This window comes from Ostrea edulis, chromosome 8, assembly GCF_947568905.1.
Source record: "Ostrea edulis chromosome 8, xbOstEdul1.1, whole genome shotgun sequence".
NCBI classification, from domain to species: Eukaryota; Metazoa; Mollusca; class Bivalvia; order Ostreida; family Ostreidae; genus Ostrea; species Ostrea edulis.
In genome coordinates this window covers 63,793,594-63,807,901 of record NC_079171.1, presented here as the reverse complement: position 1 = coordinate 63,807,901, position 14,308 = coordinate 63,793,594, and the positions used below count along the sequence as shown (strand labels likewise).

Here is a 14,308-nt window from a genome sequence, read left to right as displayed (position 1 = left end):
ACGGCGGGTGTGACCGGTCGACAGGGGATGCTTACTCCTCCTAGGTACCTGATCCCACCTCTGGTGTGTCCAGGGGTCCGTGTTTGCCCAACTATCTATTTTGTATTGCTTGTAGGAGTTTTGAGATTGATCACTGTTCGTTATCTTCACTTTTCATGCAAATATATTATGAAAATTTTATTTGCTTATAAAAAGCATTTCAAAAGTTAGTTGGATTGGAAATTTTGACTTTTAAGAGTATATTCTCAGTTTATCGTCTTTAGGTTAGAGCTGTTGTTTTTCTGAGCACTTTTTGTCCTTCGTTTGTCTATCTGTCCGTAAAATCCGAACATTTTTGACTTCTACAAAATTGCAGGGCTAATTTCAGCAAACGTTCTTAAGTCGTGTGTATTCATGATTTGTGTTACGCCCTGCGACTAAAGGTGGGGGTACATATTGTTTTTCTCCTACCTGCCTGACTGAACCTTCAACCTTGCTGACGACGTTTGAATGGTGAGTGGTAAGGCTAAAATATTTCATATCTGTATCTTTGTAACATGACATTCCATTTTGGGAACCAAAGGTTTTGACCTTGGATTTCGGCGGGCTATTTCTAAAAAAAAAAAAGAAAAAGAATTAACTTACGCAATATCTTCTGAACTGTTTCGAGTAGGGATTTCATATTTAAATTTGCATATAGGTTCCTTGACGAAACCCTACATTTCATACCATGATTTTGACCTTGAATCATGGTTATGGCGTGACCTTTTGGGGTCAAACATTTCGATGGGGATGAAGACTGCATTTAAAAATTTTTTTTTTTTACAATAGCTGAACAGATGATCTAACATGACACAGCTGAGCTCTGTGGACCGTGGACCTCTTGTTACATGGTTCGTTCTGCGCATGGTCAGTTTTTAAAATAGAGGCAGGCGAATGACAAACATGTTGATGTTACATGGGTTTTAACAGTCTCGTTTAAAGTCAGCATTGCACAAATTCTATGGTCGTTATATTAACGATCTAGTTTGCCTATAGATGTAACCTGTCATTGGGTCAAATGCTGTCTGATGTGTTTCATATCCATTGTTAGACCGTTCTTTCCGAGCTGGATTTGGCTGCAGATTGTCCCGTTTGTCTGTATAGAGCTCACGGCGGGTGTAACCGGTTGATAGGGGATGCTTACTCCTCCTATGCACTTAATCCCACCTCTGGTATATCCAGGGGTCCGTGTTTGGCCAGCTCTTAATTAAATTGTATTCTTTAGCGTTTTCCAACTTTCCAAACTATTTAACCCCTAACCCCCCCCCCCAAGTCGATTACAAAATCCAAATATGTGTGTTCTTAAAAAAAAAAAAATCTCTGAATTACTAAAACTAGAAATATATAAATAAAATGCTCTGACTTCTAAATAGATAAATGACAACTTTCTTGATGACGAGAAATTATTTAAATGAGAAATCACCTTAATCCTCTAAATACTTAATCCTATTTTAATTTTAATGCTGATATTTTGACAACGCACACGTTGTGCATGGGTGGTTCAACTCCTCAACCATAAATGTTGTTTTCATTAACAGCAGGCACGTAGTAACATGTTTGACAACATACTTTAAATGCAAAGTCCGTTATTGCTACAGAAATTCAATGTTTTACATAGCTGAAAATGCTAATTAGTGAATGGTAGTGGAAATTTACGTTTGATCCCTTGAACTGATTGATTAATCTTTGCCTCACTCCCTTCCCCTAGAAAATTGAGTCTGGGCTTTATATCCATTTTTGTCCTGTTTTGGTTTTTAATTCTTTTTTTCCCATTGGAGTTTGAAAACGATTAGGTGCCGGGCTTGGATTTCTCGAGCACTGAGATTTTTTTCCCCGAGAAATCCAAAACCTGAACAGATGAAAGCATAATTCAAAATAAAAATTGATATTAATATAAGCAATATAATTCGCATAAAAAAAAGAAGAAAATCTGATGAAAAAAAAAATATATATATATGCTTGGAATCGAATCATTCGCCCTACGACTTATTAATACAACATAATCCGTCCATCGTACGAGTTAGTGATACAATATGGCCAGCGTCGGGCGAGGGAGGGGGAGAGGGAGGGGCTTAATGATGGCAAAGGTTGGATCCGCGCCAAGACCTGGACCTGAGAGTGATAATGACGCGCCCAAAGTAGGTGATCAGGTAGTGTTCCGTTTCTGTACCCATATTTTGTTTCATCGCCCGAATTTCCTCAGTAACAACAACAACATAACATATTGATGTATAGTTTCTAACATCGTTCATAAAAAATCAATCGTAATGAAATAATGTAACCAAGTCATGTAACCACAGGATGTTAAAATATTATTTCAAATTGGAGATAAACATTAATTAATATTTTACGGCGTGACCGTGTTTGAGGGCGAAGCAAAAAAGTTCATTTAGTATCTATTTCCAAAACAGGACAAAAACAACTGGAAGTTAGCATCCTGGACATTTGATCCGCCTATATATTGAATGTGGGAAATATAACACAATTGATGTCAACAGTACATTGTGACGTCATATTCAGCGTCGTTATTTAGCAAATTTACAAACATAGCGTTTGAACCACAACAAAAAACATGGCGTTAATCGTGGAGTGAATATATATGATTAAGAAAATAAGATTTACATACCTTTACGGATTTTATGTAACATCTCAGAACGACGTGAACTAGGATAGACGAGATTCAAAATGGAGGAATACATGTCCACGCGCTAATATTCGAATTGACGCCATTGGTACCAAACTTTTTAAGTTCCATAGGTATGGTTTAATTTTTCTTTATTTTCCTTTTAAACATGTATATACGTGTTACCTATAGGGAGAGCTCCACTCTCACGGCCCTTTGGGCCATGAGAGGGCTTCACCCTCTAATAATTAAATTCCTTTTGGAAAATTGGACAGGTGTAGCAGTCAGTCAGGTTCAATCGTCTTTAGCCAGATAACTCAGTCGGTAGAGCACCTGACTAGAAATTCCGGCAGACGGGGTTCCAACCTTGGTCTGATTCATTGCATTTATCCCTGTTACATTTGTTACTGTTTAGATCTGGCCCCTGGATATGCGGGTGAAATTCCTACCAGGGAGCAGAAAGAATTTAGGTTGTGTGTCTTCGTATTCGAAGACATTTAAGGAGGGAGGAATGTAGCGGTCAACTGGATTCGATCACTGATAGGCAGATAGCTCGGTAGAGCACCTGACTGGCGATTCAGGGGGCCCGGGTTTGAAACCCACTCTGGTCCATTGCATTTTTTCCCTATTACACAGGCATAGCCTACCTTCACTTCTCTTCGCAATTCTTCATGTTTTGATTCTGAAAAAAGTGTAAATGTCGGAACTGGTGATGGTTGACATATGCCTGGATTTACATAAGACACAGCTGTTAATCCATTTTCTCATGTTCTCTGTCTCGGGTTTTAATATGAATTTTTCTCTGTTGGTGGTAAGGAAAATAATTTGAAATCCAATATCAGAAAATTTGGTTAAATAAGTAAATACACATTTTATTTCTTATAAAGCTGTAGGCTATATGTCTGTACATAGCTCTGAAGAGAATACTACAACCAAAAAGGAAAGAATCTAAATTTCTCTGTAGTTTTCCCTGCTCTTCTTGTGGATTTGTTTCCACTTTTTTAACTCCCATTACAAAAGAGTTCCAAGTCAACAGTGATAGACTGGAGGCCTGAAAGTCTTTGTTTTAAAAAAAAAAGAGAATTTTGGTTTGAATTTTAGATAATATTTTTAATAATTCATTAATTTGATTGATATCACCAAACATTCGATCACATAAGACACGGAATTACAAGAAAAGAAATGCACAATCGGACTAATAGGTTTGTAAGAAGTTGTAACAAATATATAAGTACATCACTAAGGTCAGGGGTCACAAATTCTTCAAGCCCGAAGCCTGGAACTAGCAAATTCTGTATTTGGACTTGGCAATTAGAAATGCTGGAAGTCCAAGGGACTTGCTTATTACTGTATAAATAATTGATGAACGAAAATAAAAATGACTGCATTTCAGATTAGAATACAAGTTAAAGTTCATAACTCTAAAAATTTTATTATATAGTTATATAAGTATACCACTAAGGTGCTGCATCGGTGTAGAGAAATATTGAGATACATCTGTATTTATTATAATAGACTATCATTTCTTAAAAATTATGTAATTATACAGGCTTTGAAACAGACAGAAAGCTCCTATATATATCTATATCTAACCCTAGTGTTGGTATTCTACGTATCTGTGTGTGTACCTCATGCTACATCTCCCACAATCACTTACCTGCTTATCTTCTCTTAGTATTCTGTGTTTTGTATTTACCTGCTTATCTTCTCTTAGTATTCTGTGTTTTGTATTTACCTGCTTATCTTCTCTTAGTATTCTGTGTTTTGTATTTACCTACTTATCTTCTCTTAGTATTCTGTGTTTTGTATTTACCTACTTATCTTCTCTTAGTATTCTGTGTTTTGTATTTACCTACTTATCTTCTCTTAGTATTCTGTGTTTTGTATTTACCTACTTATCTTCTCTTAGTATTCTGCATTTTGTAGTTACCTACTTATCTTCTCTTAATATTCTGCATTTTTTAGTCACCTGCTTATCTTCTCTTGATATTCTGCGTTTTGTAGTTACCTGCTTATCTTCTCTTGATATTCTGTGTTTTGTATTTACCTGCTTATCTTCTCTTAGTATTCTGTGTTTTGTAGTTACCTACTTATCTTCTCTTAGTATTCTGTGTTTTGTAGTTACCTGCTTATCTTCTCTTAGTATTCTGTGTTTTGTAGTTACCTGCTTATCTTCTCTTAGTATTCTGTGTTTTGTATTTACCTGCTTATCTTCTCTTAGTATTCTGTGTTTTGTATTTACCTGCTTATCTTCTCTTAGTATTCTGTGTTTTGTATTTACCTGCTTATCTTCTCTTAGTATTCTGTGTTTTGTATTTACCTACTTATCTTCTCTTAGTATTCTGTGTTTTGTATTTACCTACTTATCTTCTCTTAGTATTCTGTGTTTTGTATTTACCTACTTATCTTCTCTTAGTATTCTGTGTTTTTTAGTCACCTGCTTATCTTCTCTTAATATTCTGCATTTTTTAGTCACCTGCTTATCTTCTCTTGATATTCTGCGTTTTGTAGTTACCTGCTTATCTTCTCTTGATATTCTGCGTTTTGTAGTTACCTGCTTATCTTCTCTTGATATTCTGCGTTTTTTAGTCACCTGCTTATCTTCTCTTAATATTCTGCATTTTTTAGTTTATACCTGCTTATCTTCTCTTGATATTCTGTGTTTTGTAGTTACCTGCTTATCTTCTCTTGGTACTCTGTGTTTTGTAGTTACCTGCTTTTATTTTCTTGGTACTCTACGTTTTTAATTACCTGCTTATCTTCTCTTGGTACTCTGCCAGAGTTGCGTTTTGTAGTTACTTGCTTATCTTCTCTTGGTACTCTGCCAGGGTTTCGTTTTGTAGTTACCTGCTTATCTTCTCTGGGTACTCTGCTAGGATTGCGTTTTGTAGTTACCTGCTTATATTCTCTTGGTACTCTGCCAGGGTTGCGTTTTGTAGTTACCTGCTTATCTTCTCATGGTACTCTGCCAGGGTTGCGTTTTGTAGTTTCCTTCAGTATTGTGGATGGAATCTCGTCATCATTCAGATAAATTATATGATATACGTGATATTTGCATGTATTGTTTTCAGTTATGTCTCAAAACCACACAGCTGACGAGGACCACTAATTTGTACTCTGTCTGTCCATCCGTCCGTCCGTCTGTCATTGATTTTGCAGATTATCTGTTGTTACTTATACCTTTTTGTTTTCTTTTTTGCCTGTTTTTAGTTAAATATTAATCTGATTCAAAACTAAGTCATATGCACAGTGGGGTTAAGGTGTCCCGAGTAAAATAGCAAATAATAACAGCATATTCATATGCAAGTAAAGTTCTTTCAAGCGTTGCATATTTTTAGTAAAAATCCTTTGTCAATACATAAACAAACATCGTATCACGAGGGGAAATCCTTTGCTTAACTATTATTCGTCATACAAGTGACGTAGAGCTATTTTTATCTGCTAGACTTTTAGTTGTTTATCACCTCGGTACAGGTGAAAGATGCACTCAAATCATTTGCAGTTTGGGCTTGATATGTTGACATTGATATGGTAAATTTAAAGAGTGATACGGATCAGTACAATATCCTCTCAAATATAGCAATTTCCATAATTTCAACTCAAATGTCGGGCATTTTCCACATTCACATCCAAATCATATCTAAACAAGGCAAAATATTGTACCTTCCGTATCAAAATCCTAAATCTGCAACTAGTTACCTTTCTGAATATGCCTTGATCAAAATAAAATATTGTCATCTTTCACCTGTACTGAGTCCATATGTACATGCGTTGGTTTTATTTATTCCAAATGACGAGTATAAACATCGGGGGAGATATCAAGGTCACAAAGTGATGTAAAGATTACTTTAGTCTTTCGTGCACATACTGTATATATAAAAATATGAGACTTATATATTATCGAAGAAACTGGGGGAAAATCATCTGACAAACAGATTTAAACACATACAGCTTGAACACTAGATAACGGCAATAAATAGTGAGAAAATATTATGACATTTTCCCCGCGATACAACTATAGACATGTACATCATGACGTACTTTTATATTGTGACATCATATAGTATGAAGTGCACCGAGGTACATTTTATGATGTTTGTTTTAACTTTACTCGGGACACCTTAACCCTGCTGCGTGAATGTTTTGCCCACTTTATTTTCCCAGACCTTGGAAAATGTGGGTGTAAATTTATCTTATCGAAACTTTTTGTTAGAAATCTCCATAATAGTTTTGAAAATGTGTAATATGCACTCTTCTTATCATGACAATGTTTTTTTTAACCAAATAGATCTACAATGCTCTTAAATGTTTGGAAATCAGTGCTTGTTTTTTTTTCGTTGAACAGAACAGAAGTTCCCCACCAGGTGGCACTGTCCAGGATCTTGAAGATTATCTGGAGAAACTGAATTTCGATCTGACGGAGGATAACTTAGAGGACATTATGACCTTGTCCAAATCAATGTCTACTGAGGACCACATGAAGAACGTGGCCAAGCGCATTTACAACAAGAGTTTGAAATACCAGGAGTTTGCCAAGTGTGGAGCATGCATTTGTGACAGATTGTCTAATGTGGAAGTTCAAGGGTCAAAGTTCAGAAATGTTATTCTGAGATTTGTGCAGGAAGATTTTAAAGGTACATTGTTTCTGATGATTTATATTGAACTATCTGTTATATTGAAGTCGCTTGAATTGAACTATCTGTTATATTGAAGTCGCTTAAATTGAACTATCTGTTTTATTGAAGTCATTTATATTGAATTATCTGTTATATTGAAGTTGCTTATATTGAACTATCTGTTATTTTGAACTATCTGTTATACTGAAGTCACTTATAATGAACTATTTGTTATATTGAAGTAAAAGTAAATCCCCAATAACATTATTTTGATAGTTCAATATCAGTTGTATTGAACTTTGCATATAATGAACTATTCAGGTTGGTCCCCTGAATTTCAATATATAGTGCTCCCTTGATACCGGGGGGGGGGGGGGGGGGGATAAATTGAGGGAGCACTGTATCTGGAGTAAACTGTTAGATGCATTCTGACATTTTCTAAAGCAGTAAGTTGTAAAATATAGAAAGAGAGAAATTAATGTAACCCTGGTTACTCTAAGCTCTGTTTACTGAATACACATGTGAGAAAGTCATTTGTGATTTTTCTCTCTCCATTTCTTTTTTCTCAATCAGTTAAAAGTCGAACAACACCAAAAAAAAAATCCCTCAAAATAATCAGACGTTCAGTGCATTTATTGAAGTGATGACATATTTTTTGCAGGTAAAGAAGAAATGCGTAAATCTGAGAATGCACGCTACCTGGGCTTTGTGACGTTTTTGTGTCAGGTGTTTGGTAACGTTCGTCTAGCTACGGGCGACACGATGAAGCCGCTTGTGGCCCCGGTTTATGAGTGCCTGGAACAGATCTTACAGGACACAGCTTCTAATGAGAATGAATACGAATGCTTATCTCTACAGGCAAGAGCTTTAACTCCGGAAAAATTTAAACAGGGACAGTCAAAAGGGGTCATTGTTTAAAAAACAGGGATACTGAAAGGGGTCATTATTTAAAAAAAAACAGGGGCGATGAAAAGGGTCATTATTTAAAACACGAGACATTGAAAAGGGGTCATTATTTTAAAAGAAACAGGGACAATGAAAAGGGGTCATTATTTAAAAAACAGGACAGTGAAAAAGGGTCATTAATTTTAAAAGAAAAACCAGGGACACTTACAGTGAAAAGGGGGTCATTATTTAAAAACGGGACAGTGAAAAGGGGTCATTATTTAGATTTTAAAGATAAGACACTGGTGGTTTTAAACTGTCAGCAAACTTCCAGCTCAAAATATAGGAATATATTTAATAGTCGTGCATATTACCCATTGAAGAGCTTGGTTTTCAGAATGTGTCAAAGATTCTGCGGGGGGCATTCAATCCTGCACACCGAGAGGACTGGGTTTTTTTTCATGTAGAACAAGATTTGTTTGCGAGTCACTATGTCCCTAAGCATGTGCCATGAGTTCAGCAGTTTGACCTTAACCATGATGTATGACCTTGAACTTTATCTGTAATAGTAGCTCTGACCTTACACTTTGACCAAGTATGGTGTCTGTTCAGTATAGTTTCAAATTGATCACCAAGGTTTAAGTTGGAGGCAGGCAGACAGATGGACATACCAATGTCTGATCAATGTCTGCCTGTGACTGAACTTCAGAATTTATTTTCTAGTGATAAATTAAGAATGAGTTATAGGATTATAGTTCATTTAATATGATAACTAGGAATAGAAGTGTGTGGTGGGGGTTAGATTGGAGGGGGGGGGGGGGGGGGGGGCTAGTCTTAGAACTGCTGTAATAATTGAAACATGAAGTTTTGTAATGCACCAGTATATATCACCAGCTACAAGAACTGTCCTAAAATTGTGAATTCATTTGAAATTAATGGCATTTCCCCTTGTATTAAATCAGTGTTAAATCTAGGATCTAGAAAGGGCACACATATCATATGTTCAAAAGGGCACTTTTCTTCACGGCAAGACAATTTCGGGGCACTTTCATTGTATCATACTATGATAGTAATAGAATAATCATTTAGCCTCTTTTAAATTTATTACCTGCTGCCTTGATTTTAAACTTTTCAATCAACCTTGTGAAATAAAGAACAATTGTTTATATTTACAAATATTTTTAAAGATTTTATGGAGAAAAAAGGGCATGTTGCAATTAAAAAAGGCATGGCACCAGCCAAAAAGGGCATGGCGTGGTGCCATGCTAGTTTGCTTTAGATTTGATACTAATTAGATGCACATCATTTGAAAAAAAAAAAATTTGGTTGAATTTAACAGCTGCAGTCGATTGGGAAAGACCTTGAACTTCAGGATCAACCACGCATGTCCACGCTGATCGATCAAGTGCGAACACGCATCATAAAAGACGGGTAGGTTACGTTATCTCCATCGAAGTGCAACAAGAGACAAACACTAGTGTACACGGAAATTCTCGCTCTATGTTAATTTTGTCCAAGTGCGTAGGAAAATGATTTCCACCAGTTCTATATTGTTCAAAAGTCATCTTTTTATGCTTTAAAATAATGAATAAATTGATGTACACCCAGTTTTAATTAAAGGCAAAAATCAAATGTGAATGAACCGGAGAACAGTGGAAAGTTGCTGGTATGTACATAAGCTTCAGGAACAGTGATGCGGATGAATTTCAAATTCTGCTGCATGGCTGTCCACTGTCCAGTCCATTTAGGTCAAGTCAAAGTCAGTTGTAAGCAGGACTTTCATTTGTAGCAATATCCTTGTATCAGATGTTAGAAGGAAGTCCTTGTATCAGATGTTAGAAGGAAGTTCTTGTATCAGATGTTAGAAGGAAGTCCTTGTATCAGATGTTAGAAGGAAGTCCTTGTATCAGATGTTAGGAGGAAGTCCTTGTATCACATTGTCCTTGTATCAGATGTTTAAAGGAAGTTCTATCACAATGTTCTTGTATCAGACGAGGAAGTTCTATCACAATGTTCTTGTATCAGATATTAGAAGGAAGTTCTATCTCAATGTTCTTGTATCAGACGAGGAAGTTCTATCACAATGTTCTTGTATCAGACGAGGAAGTTCTATCACAATGTCCTTGTATCAGAGGAGGAAGTTCTATCACAATGTCCTTTTGTCAGGTGTTTTTACCCACAGATTCTTGTTTTGCCCATCATTTTGGCCTGCAATCCTAACTTTGTTTTACTTGCACTCAGTTCGCTTAAAATGCTACTTTTGATCGTCCTACAAATATGACATTCATTTCTGTAAATATATTCCCAGGCGTTGAAATAGTCGCCCTATATATATCAAGATTCATATGCACTTTGTTCACATTCATGAGGAAACGGCTATCATTTCAACAGATAAAGATATAAAAGGTGAAAACATTGGAAATGTAAATAGTTATGTTAACTCCCTCCCCCCTCCCCCACAGACTGACAGCATGGGGGCGGAGCATGCTGCTGATAATGTGAATATTTATGTTTCTTTTTCTCCCCACAGACTGACAGCACGAGGGTGGTACACACTGTTGATAATGTGAATATTTACGTTTCTCCCCACAGACTGACAGCATGGGATGGTACACATTGCTGATAATGTAAATATTCAAGTTTCTCTTTTCTCCCCACAGACTGACAGCACGGGGGCGGTGCAAACTGCTGATAATGTGAATATTTATGTTTTTCTTTTCTCCCCACAGACTGACAGCACGGGGTGGTACACATTGCTGATAATGTAAATATTCACGTTTCTCTTTTCTCCCCACAGACTGACAGCACGGGGGCAGTGCACGCTGCTGATAATGTGAATATTTATGTTTTTCTTTTCTCCCCACAGACTGACAGCACGGGGTGGTACACATTGCTGATAATGTAAATATTCAAGTTTCTCTTTTCTCCCCACAGACTGACAGCACGGGGGCGGTGCACGCTGCTGATAATGTAAATATTCACGTTTCTCTTTTCTCCCCACAGACTGACAGCGCGGGGGCGGTACACACTGCTGATAATGTGAATATTTACGTTTCTCTTTTCTCCCCACAGACTGACAGCACGAGGGTGGTACACACTGCTGATAATGTGAATATTTACGTTTCTCCCCACAGACTGACAGCACGGGGTGGTACACATTGCTGATAATGTGAATATTTACGTTTCTCCCCACAGACTGACAGCGCGGGGGCGGTGCACACTGCTGATAATGTGAATATTTATGTTTCTCTTTTCTCCCCACAGACTGACAGCGCGGGGGCGGTACACACTGCTGATAATATGAATATTTACGTTTCTCCCCACAGACTGACAGCACGGGGGCGGTACACACTGATGATAATGTGAATATTTATGTTTTTCTTTTCTCCCCACAGACTGACATCAGGGGGGCGGTGCACGCTGTTGGAGCTACTGGAGTGTGGCTCACGCGGCTGGAAGCCATTATCTAATGACCTGACCCGATTCTACTGCGACACCATGGTGGAGATATTCACCACGAGCATCGAGTGAACGACACAGCCTGGTCGGAGTTCCGCACTGATGATTCTGACGGTGAATTCATCGGAGCGTATCTGTGGCCATTCTGTTTACTGAACCACGGCGTTAGATTTGAAAGCAATGTCATGTGGCCACAATGTGTTCTGTTTTTATCGAATAGAAACATTGCTGTGGAGGAAGACAGGGTATTGTTGTAGGAGTAAGAAATCACATTTTCTGTCAAATGTGCATCATATTCATTAAAACGAAGTTGGGGTGTCTTTACAGAAAAATTTAGAAACGAATATTATGAAAAATTCATTCCCCATGGACAACAAAATAATGTTTTGTTATTTTAGTTATGGCAGTGACACGGCATTTTAATGTCATTTTAATCTTTTTAGTACGGAGATTTGCAATATTTGTTTTTTAACACAAAACCATTGTTTACAGAAACCAATGAATATTATCCTGCAGTATTACATATTGATACATGACATTGTGCATACACACATATCAGGAAAACTATACATGTGTTAGGATCTGAGAGTTTATGAACAAGATCATTATTCTTCCATAATTAATTCCTTTTGTCCCTGGAATCAATCCTAGATAGCCAGCAGCTTAACAAATTTAGAAAATGCTTTTATCTTTTGAACTTTACAGTGAGAGGGCTTCTATGTTATTATATGCATGTTATTCTTTCTAACCTTGACCTTTGACCCACTTTTGAAAAACCTTTTCTTTTGAACTTGTAAGTGTGAAGGTTTTAATGTTATGAAGTTAGTATTATTGTATCTAACCTTGACCTTTGACCCACTTAATCCTTGCTTTTAAACGATAGTAGAAATGACATTGATATTTGGTAAATGTTGGTGTAAGCCTTGTAAGTGGAATTTTTTAGAAAAAAGGGGGGATAAAAGATACACTTGTGTATATATGTATTATGTACAGTTGAATTTTGGTATCTCAATCATCGATATCTCCAATACCATACCCGCACTGAAGATGGTCATATTTTTATTTTGTAAGAGGTTTTGACCTCTCAGTGAGACCGACCTGTCCCTCTGTTACCTGTAGCTGTATATGTTCGTCTTCGAGTTTTAGTTTTGGTTTTGTCTTGTATGATACATAATCATCCTTCCTCGTTAGTTAATGATCAGCACAGTGACAGAAATCCAGCGTCAGTCGTAGATTTCTGGAATAGACGTTCACTAGTCATGGAGAGCGTTTTGTATGTAGCCAAAATTTTGCCTCGAAAGAAATTTGTACAAAGTTTGTTTTTTTTAGATATATTTTTATTATTTCACCAGTCGACACTGGACTGTGTGATGAGGTCGATGTTTTTCCTGTTTTACATGACGGGTATATATTTTTTTTTTCGTGGATGGGCATTACGGAGCCATTGTTAACAGAGTTCGAGGACTTTGTCATGACTTTACTTCCATCAGAAAAATGTAACATGTTCACTTGAATTTGTTGACACAGCCATATACAGGATTCACACAACATTCACAACATATGTGTAAACGATATACCGTAGATTCTTTATTGTACGTTTTTCCAGTCAAAAACTTTCCGACCACCAAAAAAACTTTTTCAATGTTCTCAGACTGCTTTTAGTGCATGTAGAACTATCATTTTAGTATAGATTTGTTCCTGAGAAAATTCTTCAAATGTTGTTAAAAAGTTTTGTAACAATTCCTTATTGATAAAGGTGTTACATACTGGTTTGTATATTCCCTTGTGTTGACTTTCATTGTCATTTTTCTGGATATTAGGTCATGTCAAAGTCATGTGATTCACCACCGTGATAATATTGCGAGATGAATTGGCCAGTAGTCTTTTGATTAAGAACTTTTGTATTTTAGCAATATGAAAAGAAAAGTGAGTAATTTGATTTTGCAAAGTGATGCTTCTTGTGAAATTATACATTGATAAGTTTCTTGCTTCTATATTTAGAAATCTACTGTATACATGATATACATTATATATACGATATGCACACCATACATGATAACAAATTACTAGATATCTTGCCAGTTGTGCATGTCCTTCATTTGTGTCAATTTTGTGTAGAATCTGTCGACTGAAGTCATATTGGATTTTTGTAAGGGGAGACAACTCCCTAGGTTGTTTTTCCTTCCATTTCAAATGCCAATTCATACTCATCAATCTTGTTCATTTGACTGGCATTGTTCGTGCTTCAGCTGTTTTATTCTACATGTAACAAAGACGGTAAAAAGGAGATTCAGTTCTGTGGTGATTATTGCTGAAGTTGCACACTTTGTATTTGTATAAGTTTAACATAAAGGTATGAACTGAGTTTCTTATATTTTTATGAATAAACTCTTGAAACAGTTTTAATTACTATGATTTTTTTTTCATTACATCATTTATAGGCCAAAAAGCTGGGACATACTCTTATTAAACAGTATGGTATAGTGATATTAGAGAGAGGGGGAGGAAGGGAGAGAGAAGAGAGGAGGATAGAGAGAAGAGAGGAGGATAGAGAGAAGAGAGGAGACAGAGAGGAAGATAGAGAGGGAAGAGAGGAAGATAGAGAGGAAGAGAAGGATAGAGAGAAGAGAGAAGGATATAGAGAAGAGAGGAGGATAGAGAGAAGGATAGGGAGGGAGGGAAGAGAGAAAGATAGAGAGGGAGG

General features: G+C 36.6%; 1 protein-coding gene across 4 annotated transcripts; it reads left to right on the top strand.

Annotated features, from left to right (window-relative positions):
- Positions 1–2,009: 2,009 nt before the first annotated feature.
- Positions 2,010–14,010, top strand: LOC125662415 (CBP80/20-dependent translation initiation factor-like). 4 transcript variants are annotated; one of them, XM_048894623.2, is made up of 5 exons: positions 2,010–2,159; positions 6,990–7,278; positions 7,922–8,118; positions 9,485–9,576; positions 11,541–14,010. In XM_048894623.2, exons 1-5 carry the CDS (start codon positions 2,055–2,057, stop codon positions 11,674–11,676), a joined length of 819 nt encoding a protein of 272 aa, XP_048750580.2. In that variant the 5' UTR covers positions 2,010–2,054; the 3' UTR covers positions 11,677–14,010. The 4 variants fall into 4 exon arrangements, with proteins under 4 accessions (XP_048750580.2, XP_048750579.2, XP_048750581.2 ...); XM_048894622.2 differs by having other exon boundaries at positions 2,013–2,171; XM_048894624.2 differs by lacking the exon at positions 11,541–14,010 and adding an exon at positions 11,080–11,533 and having other exon boundaries at positions 2,035–2,171.
- The last annotated feature ends 298 nt before the right edge of the window (positions 14,011–14,308 follow it).